The 16,254-nt window shown below is 35.0% G+C and overlaps 1 protein-coding gene across 2 annotated transcripts in view; it reads left to right on the plus strand.

Moving 5' to 3' along the window:
- LOC138168224 (probable ATP-dependent RNA helicase DDX60) overlaps positions 1-16,254 on the plus strand; it is a 177,548-nt gene that overhangs the window by 123,835 nt on the left and 37,459 nt on the right. For both annotated transcript variants that reach the window (XM_069097259.1, XM_069097269.1), the window contains exon 33: positions 2,437-2,558. In XM_069097259.1, the coding sequence (XP_068953360.1) occupies positions 2,437-2,558 (122 nt within the window). The remainder of the gene's footprint in view (positions 1-2,436; positions 2,559-16,254) is intronic.

Raw genomic sequence — 16,254 nt, forward strand, 5'->3', positions numbered from 1 at the left:
ATACTCATAGATGATAGGTAGATAAATAAAAAGATAAGTAAGTAAACAATGGTAGATAGCACATTATTAAGTGCCAGGAACCATGCTAAGTGCTGCAGATATAAATACAGGTAAACAAGAGAAATGTAGAGCAGCCTTAGTGAGGAGAGTCAAAAAGTGTTAGTGTCATTTCTAGTGAGATAAAGCAGAAAAGTGAACCTAGCAGGGATAGGGGCAACCACATGTAGAGACCAAGCTTTTTAATTATTTCAGTCATCAAAGTCAACTGACTTTCTTGTTGTTTCCCCAAACTGGTCTTATTCCTCTGTGCCTTTGAACCAACTATCTCCCATACTGGGAAAGTATTCCCTTCTCACTTCTACCTCTTGGAATTTTGAGTTCTTTAAATGCTCAGTTCAGATTTCACATTTTGTGAGAAAGCTTTCCTGATCCTTCTAACTTTTCAGTGCCTTCTCCTTCACATTTGTTTGAACCTATTTATCTATGTATATCCAGTCATATAATCATATATTTAGAGCTATAAGGGACCTTAGAGGTCATACAATACAGCCTACTCCTATTTTACAGATTAAGAAATTGAGCTCAGAAAATTAGAATGACTTGGCCCAGGTTTTAAGGAAAGTAATGGGCAGAGTTTGGATTTCAACTTTCATTGCAAGACTCAAAGCTCTTTACTACAAGTTAATTCTCTTTCCACTGCCCCACACAGCAGAATTTTTTCCACATACGGTTCTTTTACTGTAGGGTCTCTTTGTTTTGCCTTGTATCACTATGACAGTGCCTTTTATATAGTAGATACTTAATAAGCTCTTGTTGAATTGAATTGGATTTATTTTTTTAAAATCTTTTTTTAAGCACAAAAATAGAGTTTGGAATATTTGAAGATGTCAAGTTGATCTGTGATAGATAAAAAATTTAGTTGACTCGACTGGTGCAAATAAATAACCAGACCTGTGCGAAATTCCTATCCAGAGTAGCACCTCATCTTAAATATTCCTTGCCTTCTGAATCCAATACCTATATTTCTTATTTTCCATATTCCAGAGCTGACATGTGATTGTTGATGACTATTGTCTTAGGTACTTAGAGATACAAAATGTCAACAAGTCAGGAATTAATAGATTAAGTACATAAAATAAGAGTTCATAGTAACTAGAAAATGCTTCAATACATACATGGAGGTCTGATTTTATGAATTCAATTTAAAATAGATCAATTCAAGTAAATAAATGTGGATGTTGGTATTCCCCCAACCAGTATAGATAACAGCTCTCCTCCTGGGTAGTCCTTGTCTGGACTCACAAAGGATATATCTAATATGCAAGCAGTCTTCCTCTGGATCTTTTAATACTTGGACTCCCTCTCTCTCCTTCTCTCCTGGCCTTTTGTAACTCTCATCAGCTAATTAATGCTTTTGGACAGGAAACTGACCAATGTGTGGATGCAATTTCCAGTTCTTCAGTATATTTTAGGAATATGTGTTTGTTGAAGATTGCAAGGGTTTTTTTTTTTTGGTCCCCTACCAAAGATGTTTCTTTTTGGTAGAGTGAGGAAATTACTTTTGGGCTCAAAGTCATTCTGGTAGCCTAAAGGTTGTAGATAAACTGGTCTATGGGTCAGTAGCTAAGGTTTTACCATGCTAGTTCTATTTCTATATTTGTGATGCAATGGAAAAGAGAGATGAACTTGGATTAAGGAGAACTGGGTTCAAATCTTGACTTTGCCATTTCTATCTGTCTGAACTTTGACAATTCACGTAACTCTTTGGTTAGACTAGATTTCCCTCCCACTTCTGTGTAGTCTACTCATTTGTAATTCTCTCTCTCTCTGTCTCTCTGTCTCTCTGTCTGTCTGTCTCTCTCTCTCTCTGTCTCTCTCTTTCCCTCTCCCTCTCTCCCTCCCCCAAAATAACTAGTTCTATCATTTTTTGCCCCAGAGCTATGATTTCATTGATCCAGGGAGTTCATAGTTAGGAAATTTCTCTATCAATGAAGAACGGAATTATTTAAGCAATTTATGGACTTATAGATTTATGTACAACACTTTGAGGTTAAATTACTTGTCCAGGGTCAAAAAACCAGCATGTATCAGAGGTGAGAATTGAACCCAGTTCTTCCTGCCTCTGAGGACAGTCCCTTATGCATTACTGCATGGTGGTCCTACTGGAATGAAAGTTTTATAGGGCAGAGACTACATTTTGGATACCTTCAGTGCTCAAAGATGTTGATTATAGTTTCTTGGGCCAGGTTTACAAAGCACAATGTCAGGGAGATGTTTGGTACTTATTTGTACACTGCAATGAAAATAGTTAAGCTAAATAATTAGGAATTTTAAAGAGACCTCTGGAAGTGGCACATAATCAATTTAATTTTTTATTCCAATCCTATTATATAAGTACATATATCTTTCTAAACTACCTATTTTTACTTTGTATAGGCTCAAAACACTTTTCTCAAGATGTGATGGAAAAACTTGTATTAGTATTGGCAAATCTGTTTGGAAGAGTGTATGTTCCAGCAAAGTTCCTAGATGGTAATTTAAAGTTTTATCAGTCCAAGGTATGGCTAAAAGAATATCTTGATATTAAAAGGATTTAATCTTAAAGGGGATTAAATAAACTATATGGAAAAAATCTTACTACTATAGAATTTCTAAGAATCAGGGATATTTTTGTTTGTTTTCCAGGATGTTAGCAATAGGGTTAGAGAAGCAACATAAGTGTGGCCTGCCTGGGCAGGATCAGAAGGCCTGTATTCTAATTCATCTCTGCTACCTTCTCTTCATTGAAACATGGGCGAGTTGCTTTATTTATGAATGCTTCTACCTTCATTGCTAAGGGCAGAATCATTCTGTTTGGGTTGCTTAGTTCATAAGGTAGTCATGAGAATTAGACAAAATAATGCTTGTGGCATTTTAAGGTAGCATCCAGTACTTCTGTAAGTAAATCTCCATTCATTCCTTAGTATAAAAAGACTTCCATATTTTGCTCAGTTGTATGGCAATAAAACTGACAATCTAAACAAAATAAATGAATATATACAAAAATATAAATTGTCCAAATTAACCATATAAGAAATATAATACTTAAATGATTTTGTCTTAGGAAAATAAATTGAATAAGCCACAAATGAACTCCTAAGAACAGCAAAATTCTCTATGACCTAGATTAATTGGCAAGAAAATTCTATTAAACATTTAAGGAAAAAATAATTTCAACACTGCTTAAATTGTTCAAAGATTTAGGAAAAGGAGTTCTTCCAAGTTGCTTCTGTGACCCAAAAATGGTCTTGACACCTAAATCAGGGAGAATCAAAACAGAAAAGAAAAACTATAGATGAATATTCCTAATGAATATTGATGCAAAAATTTTAAATAAATTGTTAGCAAGGAGACTATAGTAATGTATCAAAAAATTATATAGTATGATCAAGTTGAAAGTATGCCAAGAATTTGGGGTTTATTCTGATAATATTATCTAAATTAATTTGCTTATTCAGAACCAGACTAGACAAACTACCAGAAGGTTATTTTTTAATTAATAACTTTTATTTATTTTTAGTTTTCAATGATCACTTACCAGATTCTGAACTCCAATTTTTCCCTTTCCCTCCCCAAAATGTCATGCAATCTGATATAGATTATATGTGTACAATCACATTAAAGATATTACTATATTAGTCAAATGGTAAAAGAAGAATCAGAACAAAGGGGTAAGCCACAAGAAAGAAAAAACCCAAACATGCAAAAAAGAAAATAGCATGCTTCAATCTACATGCAGACCCCATAGTTCATAGTCCATAAATTCTGGTTGTGGATAGCATTTTCTATCACCAATCTTTTGGAATTGTTTTAGATCATTATATTGCTGAGAAGAGCAATCTATCAAAGTTAGTCATTGCACAATATTGTTGTTACTATGTATAATGTTCTCCTGAATGTGCTCACTTCACTTAGCATCAGTTCATGTAACTCTTTCCAGTTTTCTGAAATCAGCCAGCTCATCATTTCTAATATAACAATAGTATTCCAATTCCATTACATTCATAGATCACAATTTGTTCAGCCATTCCCCAGTTGATGGGCAACTCCTCAGTTTCTAATATTTTGTTACCACAAAAAGAACTGCTATAAATATTTTTGTAGATATAGGTCCTTTCCCCATTTTTATGATCTCTTTGGGATATGGTCCTAGAGGTGATTTTGCTGGATAAAATGGTATGCACATTTTTAGAGCCCTTTGGGCATAGTTCCAAATTGTTTTCCATAATGGTTGGATCAGTTCACAACTCCACCAACAATGCATTAGTGTTCCAATTTTCCCAAATCGTCTCCAACATTAATCTTTTTTTGGGGGGGGTCAGATTAGCCAATCTGATAGGTATGAGGTATGACCTCAAAATTGTTTTCATTTGCATTTCTCTAATCAATAGTAATTTAGAGTATTTTTCACGTGACTATAGATAGCTTTAATTGTTCCTCTAACAACTGCCTGTTTGGGGGTGGTGCCAAGATGGTGGAGTAGAAGCAGGAAATTCTGTGAGCTTCCACCACAGCCACCTCTAATACCTGTAAAATATGACTCTAAACAAAATTTAGAGCCGCAGAACCCACAAAGTGACAGAGAGAAACAAATCACCCACTGAAGGCAGCCTGACAGCCTAGCAGGAATGGTCTATTGCACCAAGCTGGGAGCTGAGCACAGTCCTGCTTGAGCTGCTCCAAACCCAAGGTGGCCCTGACCAAGAGCACAGAACAGCTGTAGCAGACTTAAGGAGAGTGAATCACTGGCAGCTGTGGGGGGTTTCCTGACTTCTAATCCCATAAACACCAAAGAGAATGTAATAGGTCAGTGGGGAACTCTGTTGAAACTGGGTAACTGAAAAGTGCTCTCTGTCCCCTGCCCCTGGGGTGAGAGGTGGCAGCTGCTGTCACATGGCTGCCTCTGGTAATCACTCTTGCTTTAACCTGCTTGGATCTGGGTCACTGTCTTGGATGGTTATCCTAATATAAGAAATGCCAGTGTGAAAGAGCTTGTAGTGGCTGTAGAGAGGGTGTCCTCCTCAGACCTCTGACAAGATTTGCAAAAACTCCAATGATTCACAACAAAGCTCCACTCTGGAAGCAGAGTTGTGCCATGGCAAAGAGCTCAAAAGTCAGGTAATTGGCTAGCAAGATGAGCAAACAGAGGAAGCACAATCAAACCATAGAATTCTTTTGGGGGGGACAAAAAGGATCAAAATATGGAAGCAGAAGAAGTCAACAAAGACAAAATGCCTGAATCAAAAACGTTCAAGAAAAATATGAAGTGGTTATAGGCCATGGAGGAGCTCAAGAAAGATTTTGAAAATCAAATAAGAGAAGGGGAAGAAAAATTAGAAAAAGAAATGAGAATGGTGCAAGAAAATCATGAAAAAGAGTTAACAGTATGTTAAAGGAGACCCAAAAAATCCTGAAGAAAATAACACCGCACAAATAGAATAACTCAAATGGCAAAAGAGGCTCAAAAAAGCCAATTAGAAGAATGCCTTAAAAAGTATAATTGACCAGATGGAAAAAGAATTTCAAAAACTCAATGAAGAGAATAATTCCTTCAAAATTAGATTGGGGCAAATGAAAGCTAATGACTTTATGACAAATTAAGATATTATAAAACAAGGGAGGCTAGGTGGTGCAGTGAGTAGAGTGCTGGCCCCGGAGTCAGGAGGACCCAAGTTCGGTTCTGGGCTCAGATACTTAACAACGACCAAAAAAAAAAAAAACCATAGCTGTGTAACCTTGGGCAAGTTGCTTAACCCCAATTGCCCTCCAAAAAAAAGATATAAGACAGATCCAAACAAATGAAAACATAGAAGGCAATGTGAAATATCTTGTTAGAAAAACCACTGACCTGGAAAATAGATCCAGGAGAGATAATTTAAAAATTATTGGACTACCTAAAAGCCATGATCAAAAAAAAGAACCTAGAAATCATCCTTCAAGAAATTCTCAAGGAAAATTGCCCTGATATTCTAGAACTAGTGGGAAAAATAGAAATTGAAAGAATTCACCAATCATCTCTTGAAAAAGATCCCAGAAGGAAAACTCCTAGGAATATTATAGCCAAATTCCAGAGTTCCCAAGTCAAGGAGAAAATATTACAACCATTCAGGAAGAAACTTGAGTATTATGGAAACACAATCAGGATAACACAAGATCTAGCATCTTCTACACTAAGGAATAAAGAGGCTTGGAATATGATATTCTGGAGGTCAAAGGAGCTAGGACTAAAACCAACAATCACTTACCAAGCAAAATTAAGTATAATGCTTCAGGGGAAAATATGGTCATTTGATGAAATGGAGGACTTTCAAATGTTCTTTATGAAAAAAGCCACAGCTGAACAGAAAATTTGACTTTCAAACACAAGAAGCCAGAGAAGCATGAGAAGGTAAACAGGAAAAAGAAATCATAAGAAACTTATTAAAATTGAACTATTTACATTCCTACATGGAAAAATGATAATTGTAATTCATAAGACTTTTCTCATTATAAGGATAGTTGAAGGGAATATATATGTATATATACATATATATTTATGCAGTTTATATGTATTTATGAATACATATGTGAGTGTGTGAATATGTGTGTACATGTAAATATAGATAGAGGGCTCAGGATCAGTTGAATAGGAAGGAATGACATATAAAAAATAAAATTAAGTGAGAGAGGAATATAATGAAAGAAGGAGATAGGGAGAGATGGAATAGGATAAATTACCTCATATTAAAGAGACAAGAGAAAACTGTTACAATGGAGGGGGAGAGCAGAAGGTCAAAAGGGAATGGTTCAACCTTACTCTCATTGAATTTGGCTTAAGGCGGGAATAACATACCCACTTAATTAGGTATCTTACCCTACAGGAAAGTAGGGGGGAAGAAGATAATAAGGGGGATGATAGAAGGCAGATTGGGGGAGAGGGTAGTTAGAAGCACACACTTTTGAAAAGGGACAGGGTCAAAGCAGAAAATAGAATAAGTGGGGGGAGGGATAGGATGGAAGAAATTATAGTTAGTTTTTCACAATATATCTGTTATGGAAACATTTTGTGTAACTACACATGTACAACCTATATTGAATTCCTTATCTTCCCAGTGGGGGTGGGTGAGGAGGGAAGAAGGGAAAGAATTTGGAAATCAAAGTTTTAAAACAAATATTAAAAATTAAAAAAAAATTAAAAATTGTTTTTACATGCAACTGGGAAATAAGATAAACAGGCACTGTAGTATAGAAATCCATCTTGTCCTACTAGAAAATTAGAGGGGAAATGGGGGAGGATATAAGAGAGAGCAGATTGTGGGAAGGGGTATTCAGTAGGCTTACTATTTTGGGGTTTGGGTAGGGGGAAGACAGGAAGAAAAATGGTAACTCAAAATCTTGTGGAAATGAATGTTGAAAATGAAAAATCAATAAAAAAAACCTGCCTGTTCTTATATTTTGACCATTTATCAATTGGGAAATCACCTGTATTCTTATAAATTTGGTCCAGTTCTCTATATACTCTAGGAATGAGGCCTTTATCAGAAACCCATGTTGTAAAAAGCATTTTCCAGTTTTCTGCTTCCCATCTAATCTTAGTTACATTGACTTTTTTTGTGGATAATCTTTTTGATTTTGATGTAATCAAAATTGCCCATTTTGCATTTCATAATATTCTCTATCTCTTCTTTGATCATAAATTCTTCCATTCTCCATAGACCTAATAGGTAAGTAATTCCTTGCTCTCCCAATTTGCTTATGTTATCACCTTTTATGTCTAAATGTTGACCTTATTTTGGTATACTTTATAAGACTGATGTATGCTTAGTGTCTGCCATACTACTTTCCTGTTTTTCTAGCAGTTTTTGTCAAAAAGTTAGTTCTTATCCCAGAAGCTGAATCATTTGGGTTTATCAAATAGTAGATTTCTATAGTTGTTGACTATTGTGCCTTATGTATCTAACCTATTTAAATGATATTCTTAGCCAATACAAAGTAGTTTTGATGATTGCTGCTTTCTAATACAGTTTTAGATCTGGTACAGCAAGGCCTCCCTCTCTTGCATTTCTTTTCATTAATTCCCTTGGTATTCTGCACCATTTGATCTTCCAGATGAATTGTGTTATTATTTTTTTCTAGCTCTATGAAATAAATTTTTGGTAGCTTGATATTTGTAGCACTGAATAAGTAAATTAACTTATGTATAATGATCATTTTTTATTGTATTAGCTCAGCCTACTCATGAGCAACTGATATGTTTTCAATAACTTAGATCTGACTTGTGGAAAAAGTGTTTTGTAATTGTGTTCATATAGTTCCTGGGTCTGTCATGGCAGGTAGACTCCCAAATATTTATAATGTCTATAGTAACTTTAAATGGATTTCTCTTCTATCTCTTGCTGTTAGACTTTGTTAGTAACATATAGAAATGTCGATTATTTATGTGCATTTTTTATATGCTACAACTTTACTAAATTTTATTATTTTGAGTAGATTTTTAGTTGATTCTCTAGGATGCTTCAAGTATGTCATCATATCATTGTTGAAAAGTGACAACTGTGTTTCTTCTTTGCCTATTCTAATTCCTTCAATTTTTTATTCTGTTATTGCTAAAGTTAACATTTCCAGTACCATATTGAGCAACAGTGGTGATAATGGAAATCCTTGTTTCCCCGTGATCTCATTTGGAAATGCTCCTAACTTATCCCCATTACATATAATGCTTGCTGATGGTTTTAGAAAAATGCTCCTTATCATTTTAGGGGAGACTACATTGGTTCCTATGCTCTCTAGGCTTTTTTAAAAATAGGAATGGGTGTCAAAAAAGGAATTTTGTCAAAAGCTTTTTCTGTATCTATTGATATAATCATATGATTTCTGTTAGTGTTGTTGTTGATATCATCAATTATGAGTTTTCCTAATATTGAAACAGCCCTGAATTCCTGGTATGTATCCTACCTGGTCGTAGCATATTATCCTTGTGATAAGTTGCTGTAACCTCTTTATTTAAATTTTATTTAAAATTTTTGCATTTATATTCATTAGGGAAATTGGTCTATAATTTTCCTGATGCTTTGGCTTTCTGGTTTAGGTATCAGCACAATATTTGTGTCATAAAAGGGATTTGGTAGGACTCCTTCTTTGTTTATTTTCCCAAATAGTTCACATAATAAAGGAATTAATTGTTCTTTAAATATTTGACAGAATTAATTTGTAAATCCATCTGGACCTGAAGAATTTTTTCTTGGGGAGTTTATTGATGACCTTTTTCTTAAATGTGGTTATTTAAGTATTTCATTTCTTCTTCTGTTAATCTGGGAATTTTATATTTTTTAAAATATTCATCCATTTTTCACTAAGATTGTCAAATATACTAGCATACAGTTTTGCAAAATAGCTCCTAATTATTGCTTCAATTTCCTCTTCATTGCTTGTAATTCACCCTTTTCATTTTTGATACTGGTAATTTGTTTTTCTTATTTCTTTTTATAAAATAAAATTAACCAAATGTTTATATATTTTATTGTTTTTTTTTATAAAACCAGTTAGTTTTATTCATTAGTTCAATAGTTTTCTTAATTTCAATTTTACTACTCTTTCCTTTTGTTTTCAGAATTTCTAATTTGGTATTTAACAGGCAATTTTTTTCTGTGTTCTTTTTCTAGCTTTTTTAGTTTCTTGTCCAATTCATTTATCTCTTCTGTCTCCATTTTATTCATGTAAACATTTAGAAATGTAAAAATTATCCTAAGAATGTCTTTGGCTGTATCCCATAAGTTTTGGTACATTGTCTCATTATTGTTATTCTCTTGGATAAAATTATTGATTGTTTCTCTGATTTGTTCTTTGACCCACTCATTCTTTAGGATTAAATTATTTAGTTTTCTATTAATTTTTAGTCTATCTTTCCACGGTCCTTTATTAAAAGTAATTTTTATTGCATCATGATCTAAAAAAGGATGCATGTAACATCTTTGCCTTTCTTCACTGGATTGTGAGCTTTTTATATCCTAGTATATGGCCAGTTTTTGTGTAGATGTTATGTACTGATGGGAAAAAAGTACATTCCTTTCTATACCCATTCAGTTTTCTCCAGAGGACTACCATACTTAACTTTTCTAAAACATTAACTTCTTTCTTCTTTATTTTGTGTTTAGATTTATCTAGTTCAGAGCGGGGGAAGTTGAGGTCCCCCAGTAGTATAGTTTTGCTATCTATTTCTTCCTGTAACTCCTTTAACTTATTTCCTAAGAATCTGGGTACTATACCACTTGGTGCATATATGTTTAGTAATGATATTACTTCATTGTCTTTGATACTTATTAGCAAGATGTTTTCTTCCTTATCTCTTCTAATTAGATCTATTTTTGCTTTTGCTTTGTCAGAGATCATGGTTGCTATCCCTGTGTTTTTTTTTTACTTCAGCTGAAGCATAACATAGTCTGCTCCAGCATTTTATCTTTGTCATGTATGTATCTCTCTGTTTCACATGTGTTTCTTGCAAACAACATATTATAGGATTCTGGTTTTTAATCCACTGTACTATTTGCTTCCATTTTATGGGAGAATTCATCCTATTCACGTTCATAGCTATGATTACTAACTGTGTCTTTCTATTCTATTTTCCTCCATTTATATTTTTCTCTCTTCATTAACCCTTTCCCTCCTCAGCAGTGTTTTGCTTCTGACTACTGCCTCCCTCAATTTGCCTTCCCTTTTCTTAGTCCTCTCCCTTTTCTTTTCTCTTTTCCCTACTACTTTTCTCTAAGGTAAGATAGATTTCTATAACCAATTTCATGTATATATTATTCCCTCATTGAGCCAAATCTGTTGAGAATAAAGTTCAAACAATGCTCACCTCCCTTCCTTCTTTCCCTCTAGTATAATAGGTCTTTGCACCTATTTATGTGATGCAATTTATACTTTTCTGTCTCCTACTTTTGCCTTCTCCCAGTACAATCCTATTTTGAACATCATAATTAATTAAAATTGTAATCATCACATCAAAGTCAAAGGGAGATGGACCTTTCTTTTCAATCCTCCATGTTTTTTGGACTAAAAGACTGCTCCACCCCATCTTTCTGCTGTTTTGTGTAACTTCACATGTACAACCTATACTGAATTGCTTATCTTCCCAGTAGGGGTGGGTGAGGAGGGAAGAAGGGAAATAATCTGGAAATTAATCCACTATTACAGAGGTGCTATTTAAAAACCATTTATGGTTTTTTTGAGGTTAATATGGAAAAGTGACAGCAATTTACTGCTTACTTTGCCATGTTGGCTCCCAGAATAGACTGCCAATAGATTGCTTTATAGAACAAGAAAAAAATTCATCTGGAAAAACAAAAAGTTAAGAATTTTAATAGAATTAATGAAAATGGGGGAAAAGTAATGTGTTCTAGTACTATTTGATATCTTTTATAAATAATGATCATTAAAACAATTTAGTACTCAGTACAAAATATCAAGATTGATCAGTGTAACAAGATTAGGTACATAATATACAAAAGCAAAAGACTATGGTAGCCTAGTATTTGACAAACCCAAAGATCTCACTTACTGGGGCAAGAATTCACCACTTGGCAAAAATTGGTGGGAAAACTAGAAAGCAATTTGGCAGACACTAGACCAATATCTTACACTGTGTATATGAAGACAAGCTCCAAATGGATAAGTGATTTAGACAGATTAGAGGAAGATAGAAGAGAATATTTGTCAGAACTTTGAGTATAGTAAGAGTTCATGTCCCAACAACATGTAGACAAGTTCACAGGAGGTAAAATGGATAGTTTTGATTATATAAACATATTTTTGTTTTTTTCTTAATTATTTTTAGTTTTCAACATACATTTCCACAAGATTGTTAGTTCTAAAATTTCTCCCCATATCTCCCTTTCCCACCCATTCTGATTACCTCTTCCTCCAGTCTGTCTTCCCTTTCATAACCCCCACCCCTCTTATCCCCTTCACCCTTGCTTTCTTGTAGGGCAAGATAGATTTATGTACACCATTGCCTGTACATCTTATTTACCAGTTGCATGTAAAAACAATTTTTAAAATTGGTTTTTAAAACGTTGCATTCCAAATTCTCTCCCTTCTTCCCTTTCCACATACCCTCATTAAGAAGGTAAGAAATTCAATATAGGCTATACATAGGTAGTTATGCAAAACACTTCCATAATAGTCTTGTTGTAAAAGACTATATTTTCCTCTATCCTATCCCCTCATTTATTCTATTTTCTCCTTTTACCCTGTCCCTTTTCAAACGTGTTTGCTTCTTCCCCTTCTCCAAATCTGCCCTCCCTTCTGTAATCCACCCCCTATCATCCCCTTGTCCCCTATTTTCTTGTAGGGTGAGACACACAACTGAAGGTGTAAGTTATTCCTCCCTTAAGCGAAATTTGATGAGATTAAGATTCACTCATTTCCTCTCCCCTTTCTGCTCCTACCATCCATTGTAAAAGTGTTTTCTTGCCTCTTTTATGTGAGATAATTTATCTCATTCTAACTCCCATTTTTTCCTTTTCCCTCTCTTGTCCCTTAATTTTATTTTTTAGATATCATGCCTTCATATTCAACTTACCCTGTTCTCTGTCTGTCTGTCTGTCTGTCCTACCCTAATACTTACAAAGGTCTCATGAGTGACAAATATCATCTTTCCATGTAGTAATGTTGGAAATGGAAAATTTTCCATTTTTCCCCTGAAGTATTATACTCAGTTTTTCTGGGTAGGTGATTCTTGGTTTTAATCCTAGCTTCTTTGACCTACAGAATATCATATTCCAAGCCCATTGATACTTTAATGTAGAAGCTGCTAAATCTTGTGTTATCCTGATTGTATTCCCACAATATTTGAATTGTTTCTTTCTGATTGCTTGCAATATTTTCTCCTTGACTTGGGAAACCTGTAATTTGGCTACAATATTCCTAGGAGATTTACTTTTGGGATCTCTTTCAAGAGGCAATAGGTAGATTATTCCAGCTTGTATTTTATCATCTGGTTCTAGAATATCAGGGATGATTTCCTTGTTAATTTCTTGAAAGATGATGTCTAGACTCTTTTTTTTATCATGGTTTCTGGCAGTCCAATAATTTTTAGATTATATCTCCTGGATCTATTTTCCAGTTCAGTGGTTTTTCAAATGAGATATTTCACATATCTTCTACTTTTTTCATTCTTTTGGTTATGTTTTATAATTTCTTGATTTCTCAAATTTTTTGATTTCTCATAAAGTTATTAGTTTCCATTTACTCCATTCTAGTTGGAAAGGATTATTTTCTTCAGTGAACTTTTGAACCTCCTTTTCCATTGGACCAATTCTGCTTTTTAAGGCATTCTTCTTTGCATTGCCTTCTTGAACCTCTTTTGCCATTTAGGTTAGTCCATTTTTTGTCTTTTGGCAGGGAGGAAGGCAGGGCAATTGGGGTTTAGTGACTTGCCCAAGGTCACACAGCTAGTAAGTGTTAAGTGCCTGAGGCTGGATTTTGAACTCACGTCCTCCCACCTCCAGGGCTGGTGGTCTATTCACTGTGCCTCCTAGCTGCCCCTAGTCTATTTTTTAAGGTGTTATTTTATTTCATATTTTTTGGGGGAGGATTCCCTCTTTACCACAGTCCCAAGCTTTGCTGCACCAGTGCCCCTCTCTACCCCAGGACTGTGACTCATATCCAAACAGGGCAAAGGAAACAAATGTTACCTCAGCACCAGCAAAGAGATCCTTGCAATCTCCTTCTAATCAACAATTCAATCTCACTGCCATCTTTGGGCCCAGAGCTCTGGAAGTAGCCACTGCTGCTGCTGCCACTGTAGTTCCCACTTCCACCACCCTAGCATTGGGCCTGAACTGTACCCCTTTCTCACCCAGGTCCCACAGAGTTTTCCCACAGCACATGCTGTACTGTGCTCCGCTCCCAGCCAGGTGTGAGAGACTTTTCCTGTCAACATTCCAGGCTGTCTTGGGCTAGAGATTTATTTCACTCTATCATTTTGTGGATTATGTGGCTCTAGAATTTGTTTTGAGTCATTTTTACAGGTATTTGGAGGAGTTTGGGGTGACCTCAAGCAAGTCCCTGCTTTCACTCCATGATCTTAGCTTTGCCCCATTTCATAAAATTAAAAGACCAAATAAATCCAACTTAAGTTAGAAGAGAGTCAGAAAATTGAGGCATAAAAAATTTGATTTTCAGTATCCTAGCAAATTTCTTAGTATATGGAATGGATTCAAATTCATAAGAGTAAGAGCCATTTTCCAATTGATAAATGGTCAAAGTATATGAATAGGCAGTTTTCAGAAGAAGAAATCCAAGTCATCAATAGCTATATGAAAATCTAAATAACTAATAATTAAAGACTTTCAAATTAAAACAACCCTGAATCACTTCCTACCCATCAGATTGGCCAAGTTTACCAAAAGGAAAAATGACTAATGGAGGAACTGATGGGGGAGATGGCAATAGGTTTTACTGGGACTCTAATTGATGGCCAGAGTCCCTGAGTCTGAAAGCAAACTTGAAGTCAGGATTGTAAAAGTTTATTGTTACGCTTTACAGCGGGCAGGGGTTCTTAGGGAACCTGCAAACTTAAAGAAGTCACAGGTATAGTTTTTAAGGAGTCAAGACAGTAAATCAGATGATAATTATGCTAACTATGTGAGAGTAAGGGTGAGATTAGGGAGGAGTTAAGGAGTGGTCAGTGCTTAAAGGAACTTGCACTTTTAAAGTCAACTGCGCAGGTGCATTGCCTATAATTCACTGGGAAATAGCCCAAGGTGGGGCTACCTGGAGGTGTGGTTTTAAGCTTGAAACATCACTAAGTCAGCTAGTAGTCAAGGATGACTGAGAAGTGCCTAGTCTGCTACTCATCAGTGTCATGTTTGACAAGATGGCTGTTGGGCACCAAGGCTAATGGAGACTCAGTATGTGTATAATTGGCTAAGGGGTTAACCTATAGATAGTGCATTGAAGGATTCATAGATGCAGCTGGCCATTATACTAAGGGGAGATAACATTTGCCTAAGCTAAAATGTTTATAGAAGGTTTAGTGAAGGATTCATAGGCGTAGCTTGTTATTGTTCCAAGCAGAAATAAACAGTTCATGAATTGTTGCTAGGCAGAGTGCTGGCAGGGGGAAGGGGCAGAGTTAATGCTCTGAGGCTGGGGGGGTAAATTGTGATTTTACAGACTGGTTTTACAAACTGATATTACAGACATAGATCCCAAGCACCCCATCAGAACTATGGAAAAGAAGGGCATTAGTGCCCTGTTGGTGGAACAGTGAACTAATTCAGTCATTCTGGAAAGCATTTGGAACTATGAGCATTTATCATTCTGTCTAGAGTCTGCAAAAGCATACCCTTTGACCTAACAACATTGCCACTATGACCACACTCCAAAGAAATCAAAGATAGGGGTAAATTATGTGCAATGAAATTTATATCAGTGCTTTTTCTGTTGGTAAAGAATTGGTAACAGGGTGTACCCATCAGTTAGAGAATGGCTGAAAAAGCTATCAAGTTATGGTTTATGCATATAATAAAATACTAATGTGCTATAAGAAATAATGAATGACATGTTTTTAGAGAAATCTGAGAAGGCTTATGTGAACTGACACAAAGTAAAATGAACAGAACCAGGAAAACAATTTATACAGTAACAAGAGTATTATAATGACAAGCAACCTTGAGAGACTTAGGAACTTTGATCAAGTCAATGACCAACCACAATTCCAGAAGAATCATAATCAAACATGCCACCCACCTTCACATAAAGAAGTGATGAACTCAGAGTGCAAACTCAAGTATAGACACATGTAGGTATATATATATATATATATTATATATGTGTATGGGAGCATTTGAACATGGTCAATTTAGAAATTTTTTTTGCTTGACTATGTATGTTTTTGGAGTAAAGGGGAGATGAGAGAGTATGAAAGCAGGGATCAAAATTTTTAAAAATCTTTTAAAAAGCCTGATAAATAGAAGTATGTATAGGAAAATTTTACACACATATATACAATACACATACATATATACACCTATTTGTATCTAATGGTAGCCAACTTTAGGGCAAGGGGGAAAGGAAGAAGAAAAAAGAAATTTCCATTGATAATTTTATTATATATTTGAAAGGAATAGTGAATTGTGCCTAGCAGACTTGTAGTTTCATGTGCACTCATCTTTTTTTATTGAACTATGTTATAGAAATACTTGTTTTATTCCATAAATTTAAAAAAAAATA

This window comes from Petaurus breviceps, unplaced genomic scaffold (assembly GCF_028583685.1).
Source record: "Petaurus breviceps papuanus isolate PSGF00001 unplaced genomic scaffold, PetGlider_PUasm1.0 126, whole genome shotgun sequence".
NCBI classification, from domain to species: Eukaryota; Metazoa; Chordata; class Mammalia; order Diprotodontia; family Petauridae; genus Petaurus; species Petaurus breviceps.